Source organism: Rattus norvegicus, chromosome 6 (genome assembly GCF_036323735.1).
Source record: "Rattus norvegicus strain BN/NHsdMcwi chromosome 6, GRCr8, whole genome shotgun sequence".
Taxonomy (NCBI): domain Eukaryota; kingdom Metazoa; phylum Chordata; class Mammalia; order Rodentia; family Muridae; genus Rattus; species Rattus norvegicus.
Window position 1 is genome coordinate 130,378,916 of NC_086024.1, and position 18,712 is coordinate 130,397,627.

General features: G+C 48.6%; 1 protein-coding gene across 5 annotated transcripts in view; it reads left to right on the top strand.

Annotated features, from left to right (window-relative positions):
- Positions 1 to 18,712, top strand: part of Ak7 (adenylate kinase 7) — a 68,176-nt gene that overhangs the window by 2,417 nt on the left and 47,047 nt on the right. For all 5 annotated transcript variants that reach the window (XM_017594182.3, XM_063262001.1, XM_063262002.1 and 2 more), the window contains exons 2-4: positions 742 to 939; positions 4,838 to 4,946; positions 9,800 to 9,894. In XM_017594182.3, coding sequence (XP_017449671.1) covers positions 742 to 939; positions 4,838 to 4,946; positions 9,800 to 9,894 — 402 coding nt within the window. The remainder of the gene's footprint in view (positions 1 to 741; positions 940 to 4,837; positions 4,947 to 9,799; positions 9,895 to 18,712) is intronic.

Genomic DNA, 18,712 nt, shown 5'->3' on the forward strand with positions numbered 1-18,712 from the left:
GTGACCGTGATCCTGGCAGTCAGGAGGTGGAGGCAGGGGCATTAGGAGTTGAGGTCATCTTTGGCTACATAGCAGGTTCAAGGCCAGCCTAAAATACAGGAGCTGTCCCTTTGAGAAAGAAAGAAAGAAACATGGGGTATGAGTGGTAAAGGAGAAGCAAACTGATTTTTTGTTTTTATGTTGTTTTTGTTTGTTGTTTTGTTTAGTTGGCTGGTTAGTTTTTTGTTTTGTTTTCAGAGCTGAGAACCAAACCCAGGGCCTTGCGCTTGCTAGGCAAGCACTCTACTACTGAGCTAAATCCCCAACCCCTTTATATTATTTTTGAGACAGGATTATTCTGTGTAGCCCTGGCTTTCCTGGAACTCACTCTGTAGACCAGGCTGGCCTCAAACTCAGGGATCTGCCTGCCTCTGCCTCCTGAGAGCCGACAAAATGATTTTAAATCATCTCAGGGGTTCATATATACTGCATATCTGTGCTCCAATTGAACAAGCCAAACATTTGCACCAGAGCCCAGCTCCGCCTGCTGCTAAAGCAAGCAATGTCACTAGCTATTCGATGTGCTGTCACATGTGGCCACTGTCCTGCGTTGTGGGCATCATCGTATCGACCTTGCTGTGACCACGATTCACAGGACTTTGGCTCGGTAAAGGGAAGAGTTCAGAACCATGTCTGACTGGCACAGGCTTCCCCTTGGTCAAAGCCCTGCTTAGCGCCGGGGACATGCCTGCTCTCTTGCAGTTCCTAGCTAACTGTGTCGCCGGGGCTTCACTGGAAGAGATTGGAGAAGAGGAAGAGGAAGAGGATGAGACCAAGTCAGCGGGAGCTGCTACAGAAGCTACCACCACAAAAGTGAAGGAAGGCACCTTCCAGATTGTGGGCACCTTAGCCAAGCTGGAGAGCACCAGGCCGGACTTCGCTGTGGAAACCTACTCCCATGTGAGCTCCCATGGCTTTCCCTAGGGATTGACAAGGGCAGAGAACCCCTTCAGTGCCAGCCCCTTAGCAGTGTGTTATCAGTCAGTCTCTGCCATTGCAGCCCTTCGGTTCTGTGGGCTGGCTCCGCGAGGGGACATGGGACATATCTGTTTTAAGTCATTTATATATTTGATTTTATGTACATTGGTGTTTTTTTGACTGAACGATATCTATGTGAAGGTGTTGAATCTTTTTTTTTTTTTTTTTTTGGTTCTTTTTTTCGGAGCTGGGGACCGAACCCAGGGCCTTGTGCTTCCTAGGCAAGCGCTCTACCACTGAGCTAAATCCCCAACCCCGAAGGTGTTGAATCTTCTGGAACAGGAGCCACAGACAGTTGTGAGCTTCGGTGTGGTGCTGGGAACTGAAATCGGGTCCTCTAGAAGAGCTCTTAACCTCTCAACCATCTCTCCAGCCGCCACCTTTTCCTTCCTTCCTTCCTTCCTTCCTTCCTTCCTTCCTTCCTTCCTTCCTTTTTTCCTTCCTAAACTTCGTGTTTCACCCTTGTGCGCAAATGCAGGCATGTGCACACCATAGTGCACACGCAGAAGTCAGTGCACACGCAGAAGTCAGAAGAGGTGGTCTTTACCTTGCACTCGGTTTCGGACAGGGTTGCTTTGATGGATTTTGCTGCCTACACTAGGTGAATCGGTCCACGAGCTTCCAGGGATTCTTCCGTCTCGGCCTCCCGTCCCTCCATACTACTGCGTACTTCTCTATACACACTACTGCAAGCAACTCAACATGGCTGCTTGGGATCAGAACTCAGGGCCTCACAGTTGCGCAGCAAACGCTTCACTTACTGAGCCATCCCCCCCCCTCCCCCAGCCCAGGACACATCATTCTACCGTGACAGAACACCACAATGTCTCCATTCTAAATCTGGGGCCAAAGCAAAGGATTTAAATGAGGTATTCTTGGAAGAGATTCCTCTGGTCTTTACCTCCAAACTCATAAAAATCCCTCTGTGGAGGCCCTGTGAACGTACCTTATAGGAAAGAGGAACAGTGTGGGATAATGAGCTCTTGAGACTTGAATGCCTCGTATCTCTCTGCCTACGGAGCAGCTGTGAAGCCTTCACCTGACAAATTAGACCCTGTCATTTTTGTACCCCTAGAAGCAGTACTTCGTAACCTCTCTATCTACCTGGATCTCTACTCTCTGAACTCGCTGTAGGTCTCTCTGCACCCAATAACCTGTCCAGGCCTGAAGATTTAACTCATTAGGCCTACCGTGCTGACTGGTCTTTTATCAGCTTGACAGACAAACTAGAGTTGTCTGAAAGGAGGGACCCTTAACTGAGAAGATGCTGCTATGAGGTCCCAGCTGTAGGGCATTTTCTTACTTAGTGATTGACAGGGGATCAGGGGAAGGGCCCAGTCTATTGTGGGTGGTTTCATCCTCGGTCCCAGTGTTTCTTCTGGGTTCTATAAGAAATCAGAATGAGAAAGCCACAGGTAGTAAACCAGTAAGTAGCGCTCCCTTCCACAACCTCTGCATCAGCTCCTGTCTCCAGGTGTCTGCTGGTTGAGTTACTGTCCTGGCTTCCTTCAATGATGAACAGTGATGGGGAAGTGAAAGCCAAATACACCCTTTCCTCTATGACTTGTTTTTGGTCACTGTGGTTCATCGCAGCCACAGAGACCCTGACTAAGATATCTATATCATCACAAACAAAAAGCGAGAACGGTGTTAGTGAGATCTGTCCCGCAGTTGGTCCGGGTGGCTCATACCTGTACTCCCGCACTTAGGAGGTAAAAACAGAAGAATGCTACATACAAATGGGGTGCCAGCCACCATCTGAGAGCCAAATGTTCTACTATGTGAGCCCATGCAGCCATCTGAAATTCAAAGATCCTGTCTTCAAATAGGTTGCAGATTGAAGTACTAGGAATTAGGAGGCCAGCATGTATGTGGTGGTTTGAATGAGAGTGGCCCCCATAGGCTCATGTATATGATGCTTGGTTCCTAGTTGGGAAGGATTAGGAGGTGTGGCTTTGTTGAAGGAGGTGTGTCACTGGGCATGCGTGGGCTTTGAGGTTGCAAAGCCCATACAAATGCAGTCTTTCTGTCTACCTCCTGCTTGTGGATCAAATATAGGCTGTCAACTACTGTTCCAGTGCCATGCCTGCCTGCCTATTTCTGTGCTCCCCATCATGGTGGACAAGCGCTATAAAATTCAGAAACTCTAAGCAAGCCCCCAACTAAATGCTTTCTTTAATTAGTTGCCTTGGTCATGGTGTCTCTTCACAGCAAGCACTAAGTAAGACAATATCCTTTCAGAGAGAAGAGACGATTCAACCCATGTTATCGGGGTCTTCCTAGAGGGTCTTTTTCTGGGATGAATGTAGAAGGGGGAGCACACAGTAGGAGCACAAGGTGAGCATCAAGGCAGAGATAGGAACTATGAATCTACAAAGCCACACAACAGCAGCCATTACCATCTGTCAAAGTAACGTTTGCACTCCTGTCATAACTGTCATCTCAGAGGCTCACTCCAACTAACCTAGGTTACTTGGTAACCTAGGCCCAGTCCTAGAAGCTTCTCACCTCATACAGACTTACCTAGAGCTAGAACATTTTCAGCCTCTGAGACTTACTGCTGAATAAGCTCACCCTTTCTAGTTCTTTCTGAACAACTCTAGGTGACTGGTTCAGCTCAGCCGTTCTGCCTCCAACTCCTCTCCAAACGGAGTCAATGTGGCTTCTCTCAGTTTCTCCTGAATTGCTCTCGTGGCCCTCCTACTAACTTTGACAATCTGTTCTAATCTTCTGGCTCCCTCTGTCTTCTTCACCTGTATCTCATTTGCCCCTCCCCCAGCCCCCCATAGGCCCGTTCCAGTAAAACTGCCTCCTCTTTTTTTTTTTTTCTCCTCATGCACTTCTCTCTTAAGTAATTTCCCTTTCCTCTCTCTTCCCATGAGAGTTGGGCATATCCCATTCTGTCAAATCTTTCTCTGATTCAGCACTTCGTCTGCCACTCAATTAGACATCACTTTCAAACACGGGTGCTTCCCTCTACAAACTACCTTCCTCATTTGGTGTGTACTAAGGGCGTGTCTGTGTTCCAGCCACAGATAGTAAAGGTGTGTGCTAAGTCTGAGCCAGCAAACAGCACAATCTCAGGGTTCACAATGTGATCAAGTGTTTCCGCAGCACTCGTCTGTCACTCCCCGGGAGCTAAAATAGAAGGGAGGAATGGATTCTTCCCTCCGGCTGTAACCAGACTTGCTTAGTACACCTTGGCCTTGGACTTTGTCCCTACATGGTAGAAATGCAATTCTGTTCTTTAAAACACCCCGTGTCTTGCACTCTGTCATAGTCACCTAGAGTAGGTGAATGCCAAAGGACCTGAAAGGACCTGGAAAAACATGTACACGCCCACACCTGTGTGCGGGACCTGGAAGGCAGTGTTGGGTGGTCTTCCTCAGGAACATTGTCTTTCTCCTCTGACACAGTCTCTAGCTGGCCTGCTGCTCACCCAGTAGGCTAGACTGGCTCATGAGGGAGCCCCAAGGACCATCCCACATCCACCTCCCCAGCTTGACCAGTGGGAGGCACCACCATCAAGGCCAGCATTGCTTTTTGTAATCTTAGGACATAACTCAGGTCTTCTTTCACACTTGCAAGGCACATGTTTTACCCACTGAGCCATCTCTCCAGCAATTCCGAAATCACCTACCCCAGGCTGTTTTCAATGATGCCTCTGTTAAATGTGAACTACACACAAAAGAGAGCCATGATTTGAGTTGAATAGAAGTAGTCCTGCAAACACTCCCCGTGGGGCTCTCCCAGGGTAGGAGTTGGGAGTGGGTGACTCCCTTGTTGTCTTGTCGATGCAGACTGTCGCATCTCTCTTCAGGGCACCTCCCGGGAGGACCTGCTCGCGCGTCTCTTGGAGTGTGACGTTGTCGTCTATAACATCACGGAGAATGCACAGCAAGTGCAGGAAGCCTTGTGGGCAGTCTCCGGTCAGTGAGTTACATGGAACATTGCTATAAAGAAGCTAGCTGGTGGGTAGAAAGCACTCAGCCTTTGAGAGTCCCAGAAGAACTAGACTGAGAAGCGCCTCAAGTTTGAAATGTGTGCTAATTGAGTGCACCAGGGGGTGGAGACCCAGGGGTCTCCTGTGATGAGTGTCTTGAGATAGGGTCTTACTGTATGGTTCCACCTCCATGATGGTTTGTATATGCGTGGCCCAGGGAGTGGCACTATTAGGAGGTGTGGCCATTGCTTCAGTCCTTCTTAAAAGGGGGAACAAAAATATTCATAGGAGGAGGTATGGAGACAAATTTTGGAGCAGAGACTGAAGGAATGGCCATTCAGAGCCTGCCCCACCTGGGGATCCAGCCCATATACATACAGCCACCAAACCCAGACAATAGTGCTGAAGCCAAGAAGTGCATGCTGACAGGAGCCTGATATAGCTGTCTCCTGAGAGGCTCTGCCAGAGTATGACAAATACAGAGGTGAATGTTGGCAGCCAACCATTGAACTGAGAACAGGGACCCCATTAGAGGAGTTAGAGAAAGGATTGAAGGAGCTGAAGGGGTTTGCAAACCCATAAGAACAATACCAACCAACCAGAGCTCCCAGGGACTAAACCACTACCCAATGAGTACACATGGATAGACCATGGCTCCAGCTGTATGTGCAGCAGAGGATGGCCTTGTTGGGCACCAATGGGAGGAGAAGCCCTTGGTCTTGCCAAGGCTGGATCCCCCAGTGTAGGGGAATGTCAGGGCGGGGAGGTGGGAAGGGGTGGGTGGTTGGAGGGGAATACCCTCATAGAAGAAGGGGGAGGAGTGATGGAATAGGGGGTACCTGGGATGAGAAACTAGGAAAGGGGATAACATTTGAAATAAAAATAATCCAATTTAAAAAAAAGGTGTGACCCTGTTGGAGTGGGTTTGGCCTTGTTGGAGTGGGTGTGTCACTGTGGGCATGGGCTTTAAGACCCTCTTCCTAGATACCTGGAGGTCAGTATTCTGCTAGAAGCCTTCAGATGAAGATGTAGAACTCTCAGCTCCTCCTGCACCATGCCTGCCTGGATGCTGCCATGCTCCCACCGTAATGGCAATGGACTGAACCTCTGAACCTGAGCCAGCCCCACTTAGATGTTGTCCTTGTGAGAGTTGACTTGGTCATGGTGTCTGTTCACAGCAGTAAGACCCTATGACAACCTCCCAGTTTCTTTTCTGTTGCTGTGATATAACACCCAGGCAAAGCGTCTTAAGGGTGAAAAAGCTCGTTCTGGCTTAGCTCGTGGCACACTTCATCATGGTGGGACAGTCACTGTGGCAGGAGCTTGACCCCTGAAGTATCACGCGAGCCCTTCTGGACTCCTAACACTGTGTGAGAACGGCAAACACACATACACGCAGGAAAAAAACACTCGCACACATTAAATAAAAATAATTTTTAAAAATATTTTAGGGGCTGGGGATTTAGCTCAGTGGTAGAGCGCTTACCTAGGAAGCGCAAGGCCCTGGGTTTGGTCCCCAGCTCCGAAAAAAAAAACCAAAAAAAAATAATAAAAATATTTTAAATACCAGTGGACGACGTGAGTGAGTGCACACGAGGCCCTAATTGTTGCCTGGGGCTTCTTTTTATAGAGTTCGAGAGAGGGAGGAGTTTAGTTGCTAAAGGACATAGTGATGTTGGTTCTGTGTTTTGATTGACAGATATAAGCCCTATAACACAATGAGCATGTCTCTTCCCGTGATGCACTTGGCTTTAATCATATACATGCCCAATTATGCATAGGCCTAAGATGGTAACTAGGGAATTGTCTACAAAAGGTGACCTCGAGAGCCAGGCTGTGGCGGTGCAACCTCTAATCCCAGTGCTCAGGAGGCAGAGGCAGGCAGATCTCTGAGTCTCAGAGCAGCTGGGTCTGCAGAGTGAGTTTCAGGTCAGCCGGGACCACACAGAGAAACTCTGTCTTGAAAACAAAAAAAAAAAAACAAAAGCATAAAAAATAATAAAGGTCACTCCGAGGGTGCAGTATACCTCACTGTACCTGCATCCAAAGCCAGTCCAGGGTCTGTGAGATGGCCCAGCCGGGAAAGGCACTCGCCACCAAGCCTGACAACCAGAGTTGCTCAGTCCCACGAGGCTGGGTGTTTCACCTGGTCTTCTGTAGAAGCTGGAATTCTGACTGGCATAGGTTCCAACAGATGTGCTGGCAAGTGAGTACAGGCAGGCAGAGAAGAGTCTTCCTTCTGCCACTGTCCTTACGTAGGAACTCCAACAGAAGGTGTGGCCCAGATTAAAAGTATGGCCCACCACACCTGGGCCTAAGCTTTTCATGGCCACTATGCCTCAAGATCTGGATCAAAAGCCTGTGTCTTCCAACCTCAAGATCTGGATCACAGGTGTGTCCTCCATTTCTGGATTGTGGTTCATTCCAGATATAGTCAAATTGACAACTGGAATAGCCGTCACATTCTGTCTTGAAACCCCCCCCCCCAAAAAAAAAAACCATGCCTGATAGAGTTCTAAGTTGCCACTCTGCTGCTAGATGCACTGTCAGGAGAGGAGTGAGTGTAGAACATGCAGTTAAGAGGTCTGGGGCCAGTGAAAGCATTTTGGGAAGAGGATGTATGCACTGTCCAAGCCCAGTGTGCCCCAGGTTACTAAGTTGTCTCCCACACTTGTCTGCCTCAGCCGATGGCCGGTGTCTGTGAATGTGAGACAGCGAATAAAGACAGACATTCAGTTGCAACAGAAAAGCATCAGCCTATCAGATGAGGACCCCCGACCCATCCAGGCAAAGTAATCATTTCTCAAACGTGGCCCTTGCACTGGCTTTCCTGGGACTTCTCTTTTATCTCTTTAAAAAATGTGCACTTCTCTACTTGGAGGAAATGGTTTAACTAATTTCTACGACTGTGGAGTAGAAGGATTCTGTATAAGAAAATAGTCAGAGCCACTTCATTCTGTGGGCAAAGTCACCTGGCACCATGTGGGTGGGGAAAAAGGATTTAGTAAGTGGTGTGTGCGTGTGCATGTCTGTGTCTGTGCCTGTGTCTGTGCCTGTGCCTGTGCCTGCGTCTGCGTCTGCGTCTGCGTCTGCGTCTGCGCCTGCGCCTGCGCCTGCGCCTGCGCCTGCGCCTGCGTCTGCGTCTGTGTCTGTGTGCGTATACCCACAGAGGCCAGAAGAGGGCATCATATCCCCCCGGGACTGGAGTTACAGGCACTTGTTAGCCACTGACATATGCACCACAGGAACCCAGGGCTTCTCCAAGAATAGTACATGTTCTTAGCCAACTGCCGAGCCATCTTTCCAGACCCTGAATAAGCAAGGTGTGGTACTCAGGATGCTGAGCTGTGAGGACTAAGATCCTGAAGCCAAGCCGCCCTGCAACAAAACTGTCCAAAAAAAAAAAAAAAAAAAAAAAAAGCAGGGAAGAAGGATTAGAAAAGAAAGAAAGACTACAGCGCTGGAGATGGAGCTCAAATGACTGCCTGCCTAGCAGGGGTTCAGTCCCCAGCAGTGCACAAACCAGGCACCAGAAAATAACCCTAGCACCTGGAGGGTGCAGACAGAGTCAGAAGTCATCCTTTGCTATGTAGCTAGTTGGAGGCTAGACAAGTGGACAGGGAAAGAGAGAAACAATCCTCTGTAGCACAATCCTCTAGAGCACACGTACTTTTTGCCAACACTTCGTTATATTTTGAAATGTTGCAGAATTCGTCTCTCCCTCTCCATGTTTCGTGGGTGCTGTGGGAGGAAAGCAGACGGCATGGGAGAGAGGAATGGACTCCCGGCCTCGGCCTCAAGGGGAAAATAGTTGCATCCAAGGAGCGTGTCTAGGGTGGGACAGGCAGAAGACGTTCAGCCTATTATAAGTGTCCCACATTTTTAGAAGGGTGACCCAGTTAGAGCCTGAGACGTGTGACACATATTCACAAAAGAGGCCAAAGTGAAGCGCAGGGGAGAGGAGAAGTTAACAGGGCAAAGTGAAGCAGAAAAGATTTCCTCAGTAGAATTAAAGACAAACTGTTAAAGACAGATTTGAAGTTGACTTAGCGTGAATGTGTGTGAATGTGTGGCACAGCGTCATGCTTCCCGGTCTGAGTGCGAGTCCCTGCTTTTCCCCAGTGAGGACGCCCACGCCAGTGTGTGATGGTGTAAGGAATCCCCTATCAACACTGAAATGTGCACCAGAACACCAGGACCCTCTGACCTCACTCTGTACCTCAGTGAGGTCATACAACAGTAAGATTATATCAGTGCCACCATAAGCCGGAACTCTGGGAGGCTCGGCACAGCCTGTGACAGACTCCTCTGTTGGTGACGGTGACATACTCACTGTCCTTCGTGCATGTCTGTTCTACACACTCACCACACCTTGTTCATAACCTGCATTTCCTCCTCACCTGTGCTTTCTACCACAGCCTTTGGGCCCCCAAGGTAGAGCCCCCAACCCACCTCACCCCACCCCAAGCTGGCTGCAGTTTAAGGGAAAGATACAACCTAACTTACCTTCACACCCAAAGCCCAGGCTAGGCAGAAATGCCCTCTGTGAAACCCAAGAAGGTCTTTACCTCTTGCAAAGTTCCCCACAGGCATTACGGGGCTGCTCACAACCACTTATAAAGCCAGCTCCAGGGAGATCTGACACCTCTGAGAACTGCTAGCCCCTGAAGTCACACGAATAAATATACCCACATCCAACACACACACACACACACACACACACACACACACACACACACACACACACACACTGGAATGAACATGTTTAAAACTAGGCAAGAAAAACCCTAACATGGATTCCAATGATTAAGTGATTTCTCTGGTTTTTTGGCCCCACAGCACTGAGTGAAGAAATCAGCCATTTTGAAAAGCGAAAGATGTTCATTTTGTTGTCGACAGTGATGACATGGGCGAGATCCAAACCCCTGGACCCTGTGAGTAGAACCCGAGCGAGCCGGGTACCCCTGCGCTCCTGAACCCCACCCCATCTCAAGCATCCAACAGAGTTCATCAGCCCAAAGTGAATCCATGTCGGGGTCTGGGAGTCGCCACACAAACCATGGGTACAGCGATCTCAGTTAAGCAAGAATAGTCTTTTGAATGCACACCCTAACACTGAGCGTTCAGGACCACGAGAAGGAAAACCTAACTGTGGCACCAGTCTGTCCTCAGGACAGGCTTTTTATAGGAAAAACCAGGTTCATAAGTTCAGAGGCAACACCATTTTTGGCTAACTAGACAAAGTACCATCAGCCAACCTTTAAGGTGGTTGATCCTGAGTGAAGTAAGAAGGGTGGTGGACAGGTGGTGATCAGGGAAGTCTCAGAGCATTGAGGAAACGGTACAAGTGAGTCGACCATAACATTTTGGCATAGTAGTAACAGTCTTCAGTGTCGGTTGAAGTGACAACTATGAACTTAATTTCACCTTGTGGGTAACATAGAGTCTGAGTACAAAATGGCTGCAGTTATGTTAAAAGGAGCCGGCCTCACACCACCAAGGCTTGGTGAGGCTTCTGTATGTGTTGTTCTGTTGTTTCACTCTCTGTGACAGCATCTCGAATAGTCCAGGCTGCCTCAGACTCACTATGTAGCCAGGGATGGCTGTAACTTCAGATCCTCCCACATCTATACCCAAAGAGCTGGGTATAGAGGCACTCGTGGCCATATTTAGATTTTATGATGTGCTAAAGATCAAACCCAGGGCTGGACAAACACTCTGCCACCCAGCTGCATTCCCAGCTTAGGCCACCAGGAAGTTCAAATTGCCTCCCCACAGACAGTGCCACCACCTAACAACGCTTTGGTCAAGGCCTGATCATACAGGTGATAAGGATCCAAGAAGGTTATCTCATTGGCTACTTTGTCATTGCTGTGACAGATCATCTGACAAAAGCAAGGGGTAGGGGGTGGGGGGTAGGTTTGTTTGTTTGTTTTTGAGATATGGTCTCCCTATGTACCCTACCTCACTCTGTAGACTAATCTGGCCCTAAACTTACAGAGATCTGTCTGTCTCTGCTTCCCTAGTGCTGGGTTATCTTGTCTCACTGAAGGGATTTGGGTCACCTTGGAGGAGAAGGTGTGACCGAGGGAGAGGTGGCCGGTCACACCAAGCCTGCCTGACACTCAGCTCCTTTTTCCTCCTCTCGTTTCATTCAGTCAGGGACTGCAGGCTGGTGGCTCCTCCCTTCTCGGGTAGTTCTCAGACAGGCCCGTCCAGCAGTGTCTCTTCTAGGTGACTCTAAATGTGGACGACCCGACAGTGAAGATGACCTTTACGGTTAGTCATAAAGGAGCTGCTGATGACAGCGCAGTGCATTCCCCGAGTGTCTGGGTGACACCGGTGGACGTAAGACCACCATGAGCACAGCACAGCAAACACGCGCCCATTGGTCACACATTGGTCACAGCGGCTACATCGTGACTAAAGGCGTGCCTTCTTCCAGCGCTGCTGCCTCAGAGACTTGTGGCTGTGTGACAGCCTCCCACTCAGTGGAGAATCACCCTAGCATCTCTTCAAGACTCATCAGAGGGTACGATCAGAGTGACGAGGACATTATAGTGTTCAACACACACCTGCCCCAGGGAAAAGACCGCAAACTCAATCCAAATTATAATCACTAAGTTTATTGATACTGCTAGGGGACTGGTGATCGATCTCTGAGCCAGATTAGAGATTGCCATGTGAAGTGGGCTGAGGGAAGAGGGAAGGACTTTTTTTTAATTTATTTATTTATTCTATATAAGTCCACTGTAGCTGTCTTCAGACACAAGAAGAGGACATCAGACCCCATTACAGATGGTTGTGAGCCACCATGTGGTTGCTGGGATTTGAACTCAGGACCTCTGGAAGAGCAGTCAGTGCCCTTAACCACTGAGCCATCTCTCCAGCCCCGAGGGAAGGACTTTTAAGGGCAAAAACCACAAGAAAACCTTGAGTATCTGCACAAGCAAGCCAAGAGCCATTGTGTGCTACCAAGATTAGGATGTCATGGTAACCTCAGAACAGCCATTGAATGTCTACATAAGCAGGTCACAGAAGCAAATGAAGAAACAAGCAGTCATAATGTAACAAAGCAGATGGTATGGCTGTGTCTGGGGGGTTGGGGGGGAGTGTCATTCTGTCCAGGTTACTGGGAACATGGCTTCCGGGGACTTGAAGCTGAGACAAATGGTTATTAGATGCATGACTAGTATAAAATGAAGTTTCCTTAGCCGTTGAGACAAAGCAAATGGTGTGCGGGATCTCCCACACACCGGCATTGACATTGCTTCTCAGCTCTCCAAAGCGATACATTATTGATTACAAGATGCATTTTCCTAGCCATTTCCAGCCACGTTGAATCCGGGACTCTGGTCCTTACGCAGCAGGCACCTACACTTACTGAACCATCTTGCTAGTCCCTGTTTGTTTTTAAAGTCTAGCTATGTTCTGAGGGTGAGCAAAGAACGCAGAGAAGATGCTAACGCAGCCAGACTCTCAGAACAAGGGTGACTGACAGGTTCTAGTTGTCACAAATAACTAGCTAGCCCGGAGCCCACACAAGTTCCAGGCGGGTGGAAAACAGTAAGCGATTTGAATAGTCATCGGCAACCTTGGCTCAGTGGCACGCAATGAAAGCTTCACCGGAAGCTGAGGCAGCTACACCGGAAGCTGAGGCAGCCGGACCACCTCAGTACAGGAAGAGTTCAGCTCCAGCCTGGACAGCAGAGACCCTTGCATAAAGAATAAATCAGTAAAACAATTCAACCATAGGAAGAAGGTCCAGTTAACAGAGTCATCAGATTTCACTTAAAAATAAATAAGCCGGCTGGAGACATGGCTCAGCAATTAAGAGCACTGACCGCTTCCAGAGGTCCTGAGTTCAATTCCCAGCAACCACAGTGGGGCTCACAACCACCTGTAGTGGGATCTGATGCCCTCTTCTGGTATGTCAGCTACAGTGTGCTCATATGCATAAAATAATTCTTTAAAGACAAACACATTTTAAAATAAACAAGCCAGGCAGTGGTGGCACATATCTTTGATCCCAGCACACCGGAGGCCAGCAGACCTCTGAGTTCCAGGACACCCTGCTCTACCCAGCAACTTCCAGGACAGCTAGAGTTACACAGAGACCCTGTCTCAAGAAACCAGTAATCATCATCATCATCATCATCATCAAGCAAGAGCAAAGCCACACCAAGTGAGCGCAGTTGTTGCCACATCTGTTCAGGAACCGACAGAATTTTCAGAAATGCTGACATCTTTTCCTACATAACAAGGAAAGGGTACAATGCCAGATGGAGAGGAACTGGAGCATCTGTCAGTAAAGGAAATGATCACTTCTTCAGCGGCAAGGAACTAGCCCTCCCCACCCTCCCCACGCCCTGCTGCCCCCCCACCCTATTCCCCCAACCCCACCCCCATACCTCCACCCCCACCCCCTGCCAGTGAAAGGTGGCCTTAAAGCAAACAAGCTCTGGGCACACTCTGGAGTCAGCAGGGAGAGGGTTATTTCAAGCCTAAGAATTCTGGGCTAGCCCACGCACATGGTGAGACCTTGTCCCTGCTTCATGGGGTTTTGTTGACATTTCTCTCGTTTTGTGTTTTAATGTAAAATACACTCATGTGCTGCTGTCAATGTAATGAAATTTAAGGACTAAAGGAGAATAGCCCCAAACACCAGTAGCAAAGGTTCACAGCGCAGAGCCTGGTCTCTGTCTCTCCAGGAACCTAAAGGCAGAAACTGAACTGACAGCCCTGACTGGTTTTCAATGACAGGCTTCCATGCAGCTGGCTGGGCAGAGACTGTCCCCTTTCTTTAGTGAAAATCCATGGCCAGGGTACCTTGCAGTCCACCTTGTAGTCTGCAGACACCGGGACTGGCAATGGGGTAAAGCTAGAACAGTCATATCCGGCAGTCGGGTCATGTTAGCCAGGGCCGAGAAGCTCCTAGGCTCCTGTACCCTAGATGGCATCCACAGCAGGCAGCAGCCACCCAGCAGTTTTCCTGGTCTGGGAGCCTGGCAACTAAACCTTGGGCTAGAAAGATGGGTGCTTCTAGAACATTCTCTTTCCAGTCTGGGTGTGAGTTTGATTGCTAAGGTTAGCAAATAAAAGTGCGTACAAGAGCGGTCAGCTCAGTTTAAACTTCCGATAAGTAGTGACTAAGTTTCAACACAAATATTCTTTCGGGGTACACGATTCATTTGTTTATCTCATTGTCCCATTTATTTCTTCTTCTTCTTTTTTTTTTTTTTTTTTTTTGGTTCTTTTTTTTCGGAGCTGGGGACCGAACCCAGGGCCTTGCGCTTCCTAGGTAAGCGCTCTACCACTGAGCTAAATCCCCAGCCCCCCATTTATTTCTTCTTAATCTAGCAATCCATGTGCTATGGGTTGGACACATGGATGTAAAAGAACAGCCAATTGTGTGATATGTAATTTGTCCAGGATATGCCATGTCTGCAAAATGGTGGAGTAGCTACAGTTTCCCTCACAAACTAATTTTCTGTCTTTCTGCTAAAAGAATCCCTGGTACTGGGGTTGTCCCAGCCCACTCCCACCCACCCACCCATCCATCCACCCACCCACCCACCCACCCATCAGCCAGTTTCCCAGCCAAGTTCTTTTTTTTTTTTTTTTTTTGTTCTTTTTTTCCGGAGCTGGGGACCAAACCCAGGGCCTTGCGCTTCCTAGGCAAGCGCTCTACCACTGAGCTAAATCCCCAACCCCTCCCAGCCAAGTTCTTAATGCATCATCCAAAGTGTACCACCAGCCCAATCTAGTAATCGTATCCAAGGCAACTTTCTAGCTCCAGGCTCAACTGTCAGCTTCCCCAACCATGAAAACTTCTGGATGCCTATTGCTGGCTGTGGATTCCACCGAGGGATGGGTTTATCTTCGCTGCCAATCAAAACGTTAAAGGGGAAGAAAGAAGAGTTCCTAGAAATCTCAGAGTCCCAACAGAGCCATCATGTGACACCTGGGAAATGGGACTCCCTATTGGGGCTCGTTAGGACGGTGTCTCACTTTAAAAGAAAAACCCTCGGGGCGGGCAGGCGGTAAGCCTCAGAGCTGCCAGAAATGGAAGAACTATAAAGAAAAGGATCAAAGCCAGGCTGCTGGAGCTGAGGCGGCGAGGGCAGCTGCCTGGCGGTGAGTGAGGGGGAGAGTCTTAGAAACTCAGTACGGAAGGCTAAGCAGCGATTGAGGAGCTTCGAAAGCAGCCATAAGTTCCTAGAGGTGACACCTAGGTCCTTGACCTGTCCCATTGGATTAAGGAGGTGCGCTGGCCAGTCTTACGTCAACTCGACACACAAACTAAAGTCATCTGGAAAGAGGGAGCCTCGGATGAGAAGTTGCCGCTGTACGATCCAGCGGTACGGTATTTTCTTAGTGGTTGGTGGACGAGGGCCCAGCCCACTGTGGGTGGGCTAATGGTCCCGGGTTCTATGTTTCTGGACAAGCCTGCTAGCAGCACCCCTTCATGGCCTCTGCATCAGGTTTCTGCCGTTTGAAATCCTTCCCTGACTTCCTTCGATGATGAACAGCAATATGGAAGTATAAGACAAACCCTTTGTCCCCAACTTGTTTCTTTTTGTAATCATGCTGTTCTGTCTTAGCAATAGAAGCCTTCGGGGTAGGGGGAGAGAATCTATCGCCACCTAGTGGTGGGCTCCATTCCTTACCTTCTCCCTTCCTTCCTATTTGTCGTCCACCTCAACAACCCTGTTAAAATGTAATTCAGATTGTGCAACAGGCCCGCTTAAAAGGCGTCAGCCCCGGCTGGGGCACGGCTCAGTGGGCAGAGGTGCTCGCAGAGGCTCCCCACTCTGAGTCCCCAGAACCCCATTAAAGTCAGTCACATAGTGTGAGTGGTTGTCATCGCAGAGCTCCCGTGTGGACAAGGATGTCCCTGGAGGCTTGAGGACCAGTCGGCTGGGATGCTGGCTAACCAGAAACCAAAGAGGCCCTTTCTCTAACAAGGTGGACGGTGAGGACTGACACCCACGGTTGTCTTTTAGCCTGCACTCGAAGGCCATGGCACCTGCATGTCCACACCCTCAGGTGAATATTTACACACCACCCACCTGTCTCGGTTACCTACACTCCTCAGCATGGCCCACAGCCCTGAGCCTCCGCGTGCTGCCTTCTTCATCATCGTCAAGTTCCCACCACGGCTCCTGACATCTGGAGCAGGACCTCACGTAGCCCAAAATGGCTTGAATTCACCCTGCAGCCCAGGATGGCTCTGAGTCCCTGATCCTCCTGTCTACGCCTCTCCGGTGCTGAGCCCACACCTTCTCTTTTCTCTTCTTCCATTTTATAATCCACTCCAAATCCAGGCCCGGCTGAGTAGACTGGGATAGGATCTCATTTCCTTCACTGCAGCCTATATTTTCCCCACAGAAGCCATTTTTAAAGTTAAGAGCATATCCTCCACTATGCTGGAGCTGCCTGTGAGGCTCTCTCCTCTTTTTTAGAAAGATTTACTTATTTATTACATGTAAGTTCACTGTCGCTGTCTTCAGACACACCAGAAGAGGGCATCAGATCCCATTACAGATGGTTGTGAGCCACCATGTGGTTGCTGGCATTTGAACTCAGGACCTCTGGAAGAGCAGTCAGTGCTCTTAACCACTGAGCCATCTCTCCAGCCCATCCTCTTTTTTAAAATATTTATCTTGTTTATATGAATACACTGTAGCTGTCTTCAGACACACCAGAAGAGAGCATCATATCCCATTACAGATGGTTGTGAGATATCATGTATTTTCTGGGAATTGAACTCAGGACATCTGGAAAAGCAGTCAGTACTCTTAACCATGGAGACATTTTTCCAGCCCAAGAATCTCTCTTCTTAACTGAGCAAATTTGCAGATATGATATACTGGCATAAATACTGTCATTTTTGGGCTAGGGAGATGGCTCAGCTGTTAAAGTGTTTGGACAACAGAAGATACCTACACATGTATACCTGCCAACACACACACACACACACACACACACACACACACACACACACACACACACAAATGCACAAAGAAGGGGAAAACCACTTTGCCATTCATATTTACACGCCACACCCTTCTTGCATTGTTAGTTTTAATCTGTTGTTTCCAGATAGGCTTTCTTGTGTGGTCCTGGCTGTCCTGGAACTCACTCTGTAGACCAGGCTAGCCTAGAACTCCGAGATCTACCAGCCTGACCAAGCCAGCTCAGTCAGTCAACAGGTTCTCCAGCGTAGGAGCAAGGATTAAAAGGAAAAAGACAACTAGATAAGACTGTAGCATGACCCCATCCAGTTCTGAGGCTAAGGCAGGTTTATTTTTTTCCTAATCTGCTTTTATACCATTTTAATTACATGCAAATAAAGTCATTTCTAGGTTAAGGAACAAGCAAGACAATAAATACAAATAGTCAAGGAACAAGCAAGTCAATAAAAAGCCGGGTGATCAATGTTTCTAGGGGCTTATCAGGATGACCAAGATACCTGAGCCTACTTTCCCGTCCTAACCCAAAGTCAGATTCTTGCCTGAGGCCTGCTTCTTTGTTCTAACCTACTTCCTTGTCCTGACCCAATGTCAAATTCCTGCCAAGCAGCCCTGAAAGCTTTCCACACCAGCCTCTGCCTCCCAAGTACTTTTTTAAAGTTCCTGAATGCCCGTGACCATGGGTAAATTTCACCCTCAATTCATCATACAATAAATGTATTGTTTCTTTTCTATGGTTTGAGAGCAGGTCTCACTATATACCCCTTACTGGCCTAGAACTCAGATCTGCCTACCTCTGCCTTCTGAGTCCGAGAGGAAGGCATATGCACCACTCCCTACCCATGTCTCTGGTAATAATCCACCTCTCGTCTTGAACTGGTGCCTTTCTCAGTTTACAGTCACAGCTATACCCAAGTCCCAGGGACCCTAAAGACCATGAGGAGCCAATTCTGATGCAAACACACAAGGGTCTTTATTACAACAAGCCTGTGAGCCAGGGCTCTTGCCTCACCATAGCAGGGGGTCAGAAGTGAGAGCCTTAAGTCTAGGGTGCAGGGTATTTATTGTAGTTACAGCAAACTTGGGGGGGTTTCCATGAGGGTCAGCAAGTTAATATTTTAAAAACTATTTCTGGAGTAATCTTCAGGAACCAAACATGGGGGCAAAACCAGCTGACAGACAAGATGGCTAGGTTATCTGTTTCTGCAGGATGTCTTAGGTAATCTATATGTATCTTGACCCTGCTGTTGTAGTGAAGGGTTAAAATTTCTAAAAGTTAGTCATGAACAAAGTCTGGCTATGCCTAAAAGAATTTGAGATAGGGCTCCAAGGACACTGGCCATCTGGAGCTACCCCTGGAGCTACCTCCCTTCTCTTCCCCTTCCCTTCCTTCACTCCCTAATATGAGTCATCCCTTTGCTGAGCGAGATAAGCCACCTTGCCCATATTGCTAAGATGCTAGAATGCTTTGTTAACACAATTCCGTGCAGAAAAGAAAAAAAAAATAACTACACCCTTTGTACTAGCCAATTATGGGTATCCACACAAAAACCCCTGGTTTTCCCTATATAAGCCCCTGCCTAGAGAGGCTCGGGGCTTGACTCAGTCTCCTGTGTGGGATATGTGTCAGCCCGAGATCTCGTAAATAAAACTGCCTCTTGCTGATTACATCAAGACCGGCTACTCGTGTTTCCTGGGGGTACCCCAACCCGTGACTAGAGCGAGAGTCTCCCCAAGTTTGGGGGTCTTTCAGTAGCGTGACTGGCTATTGCTTGTC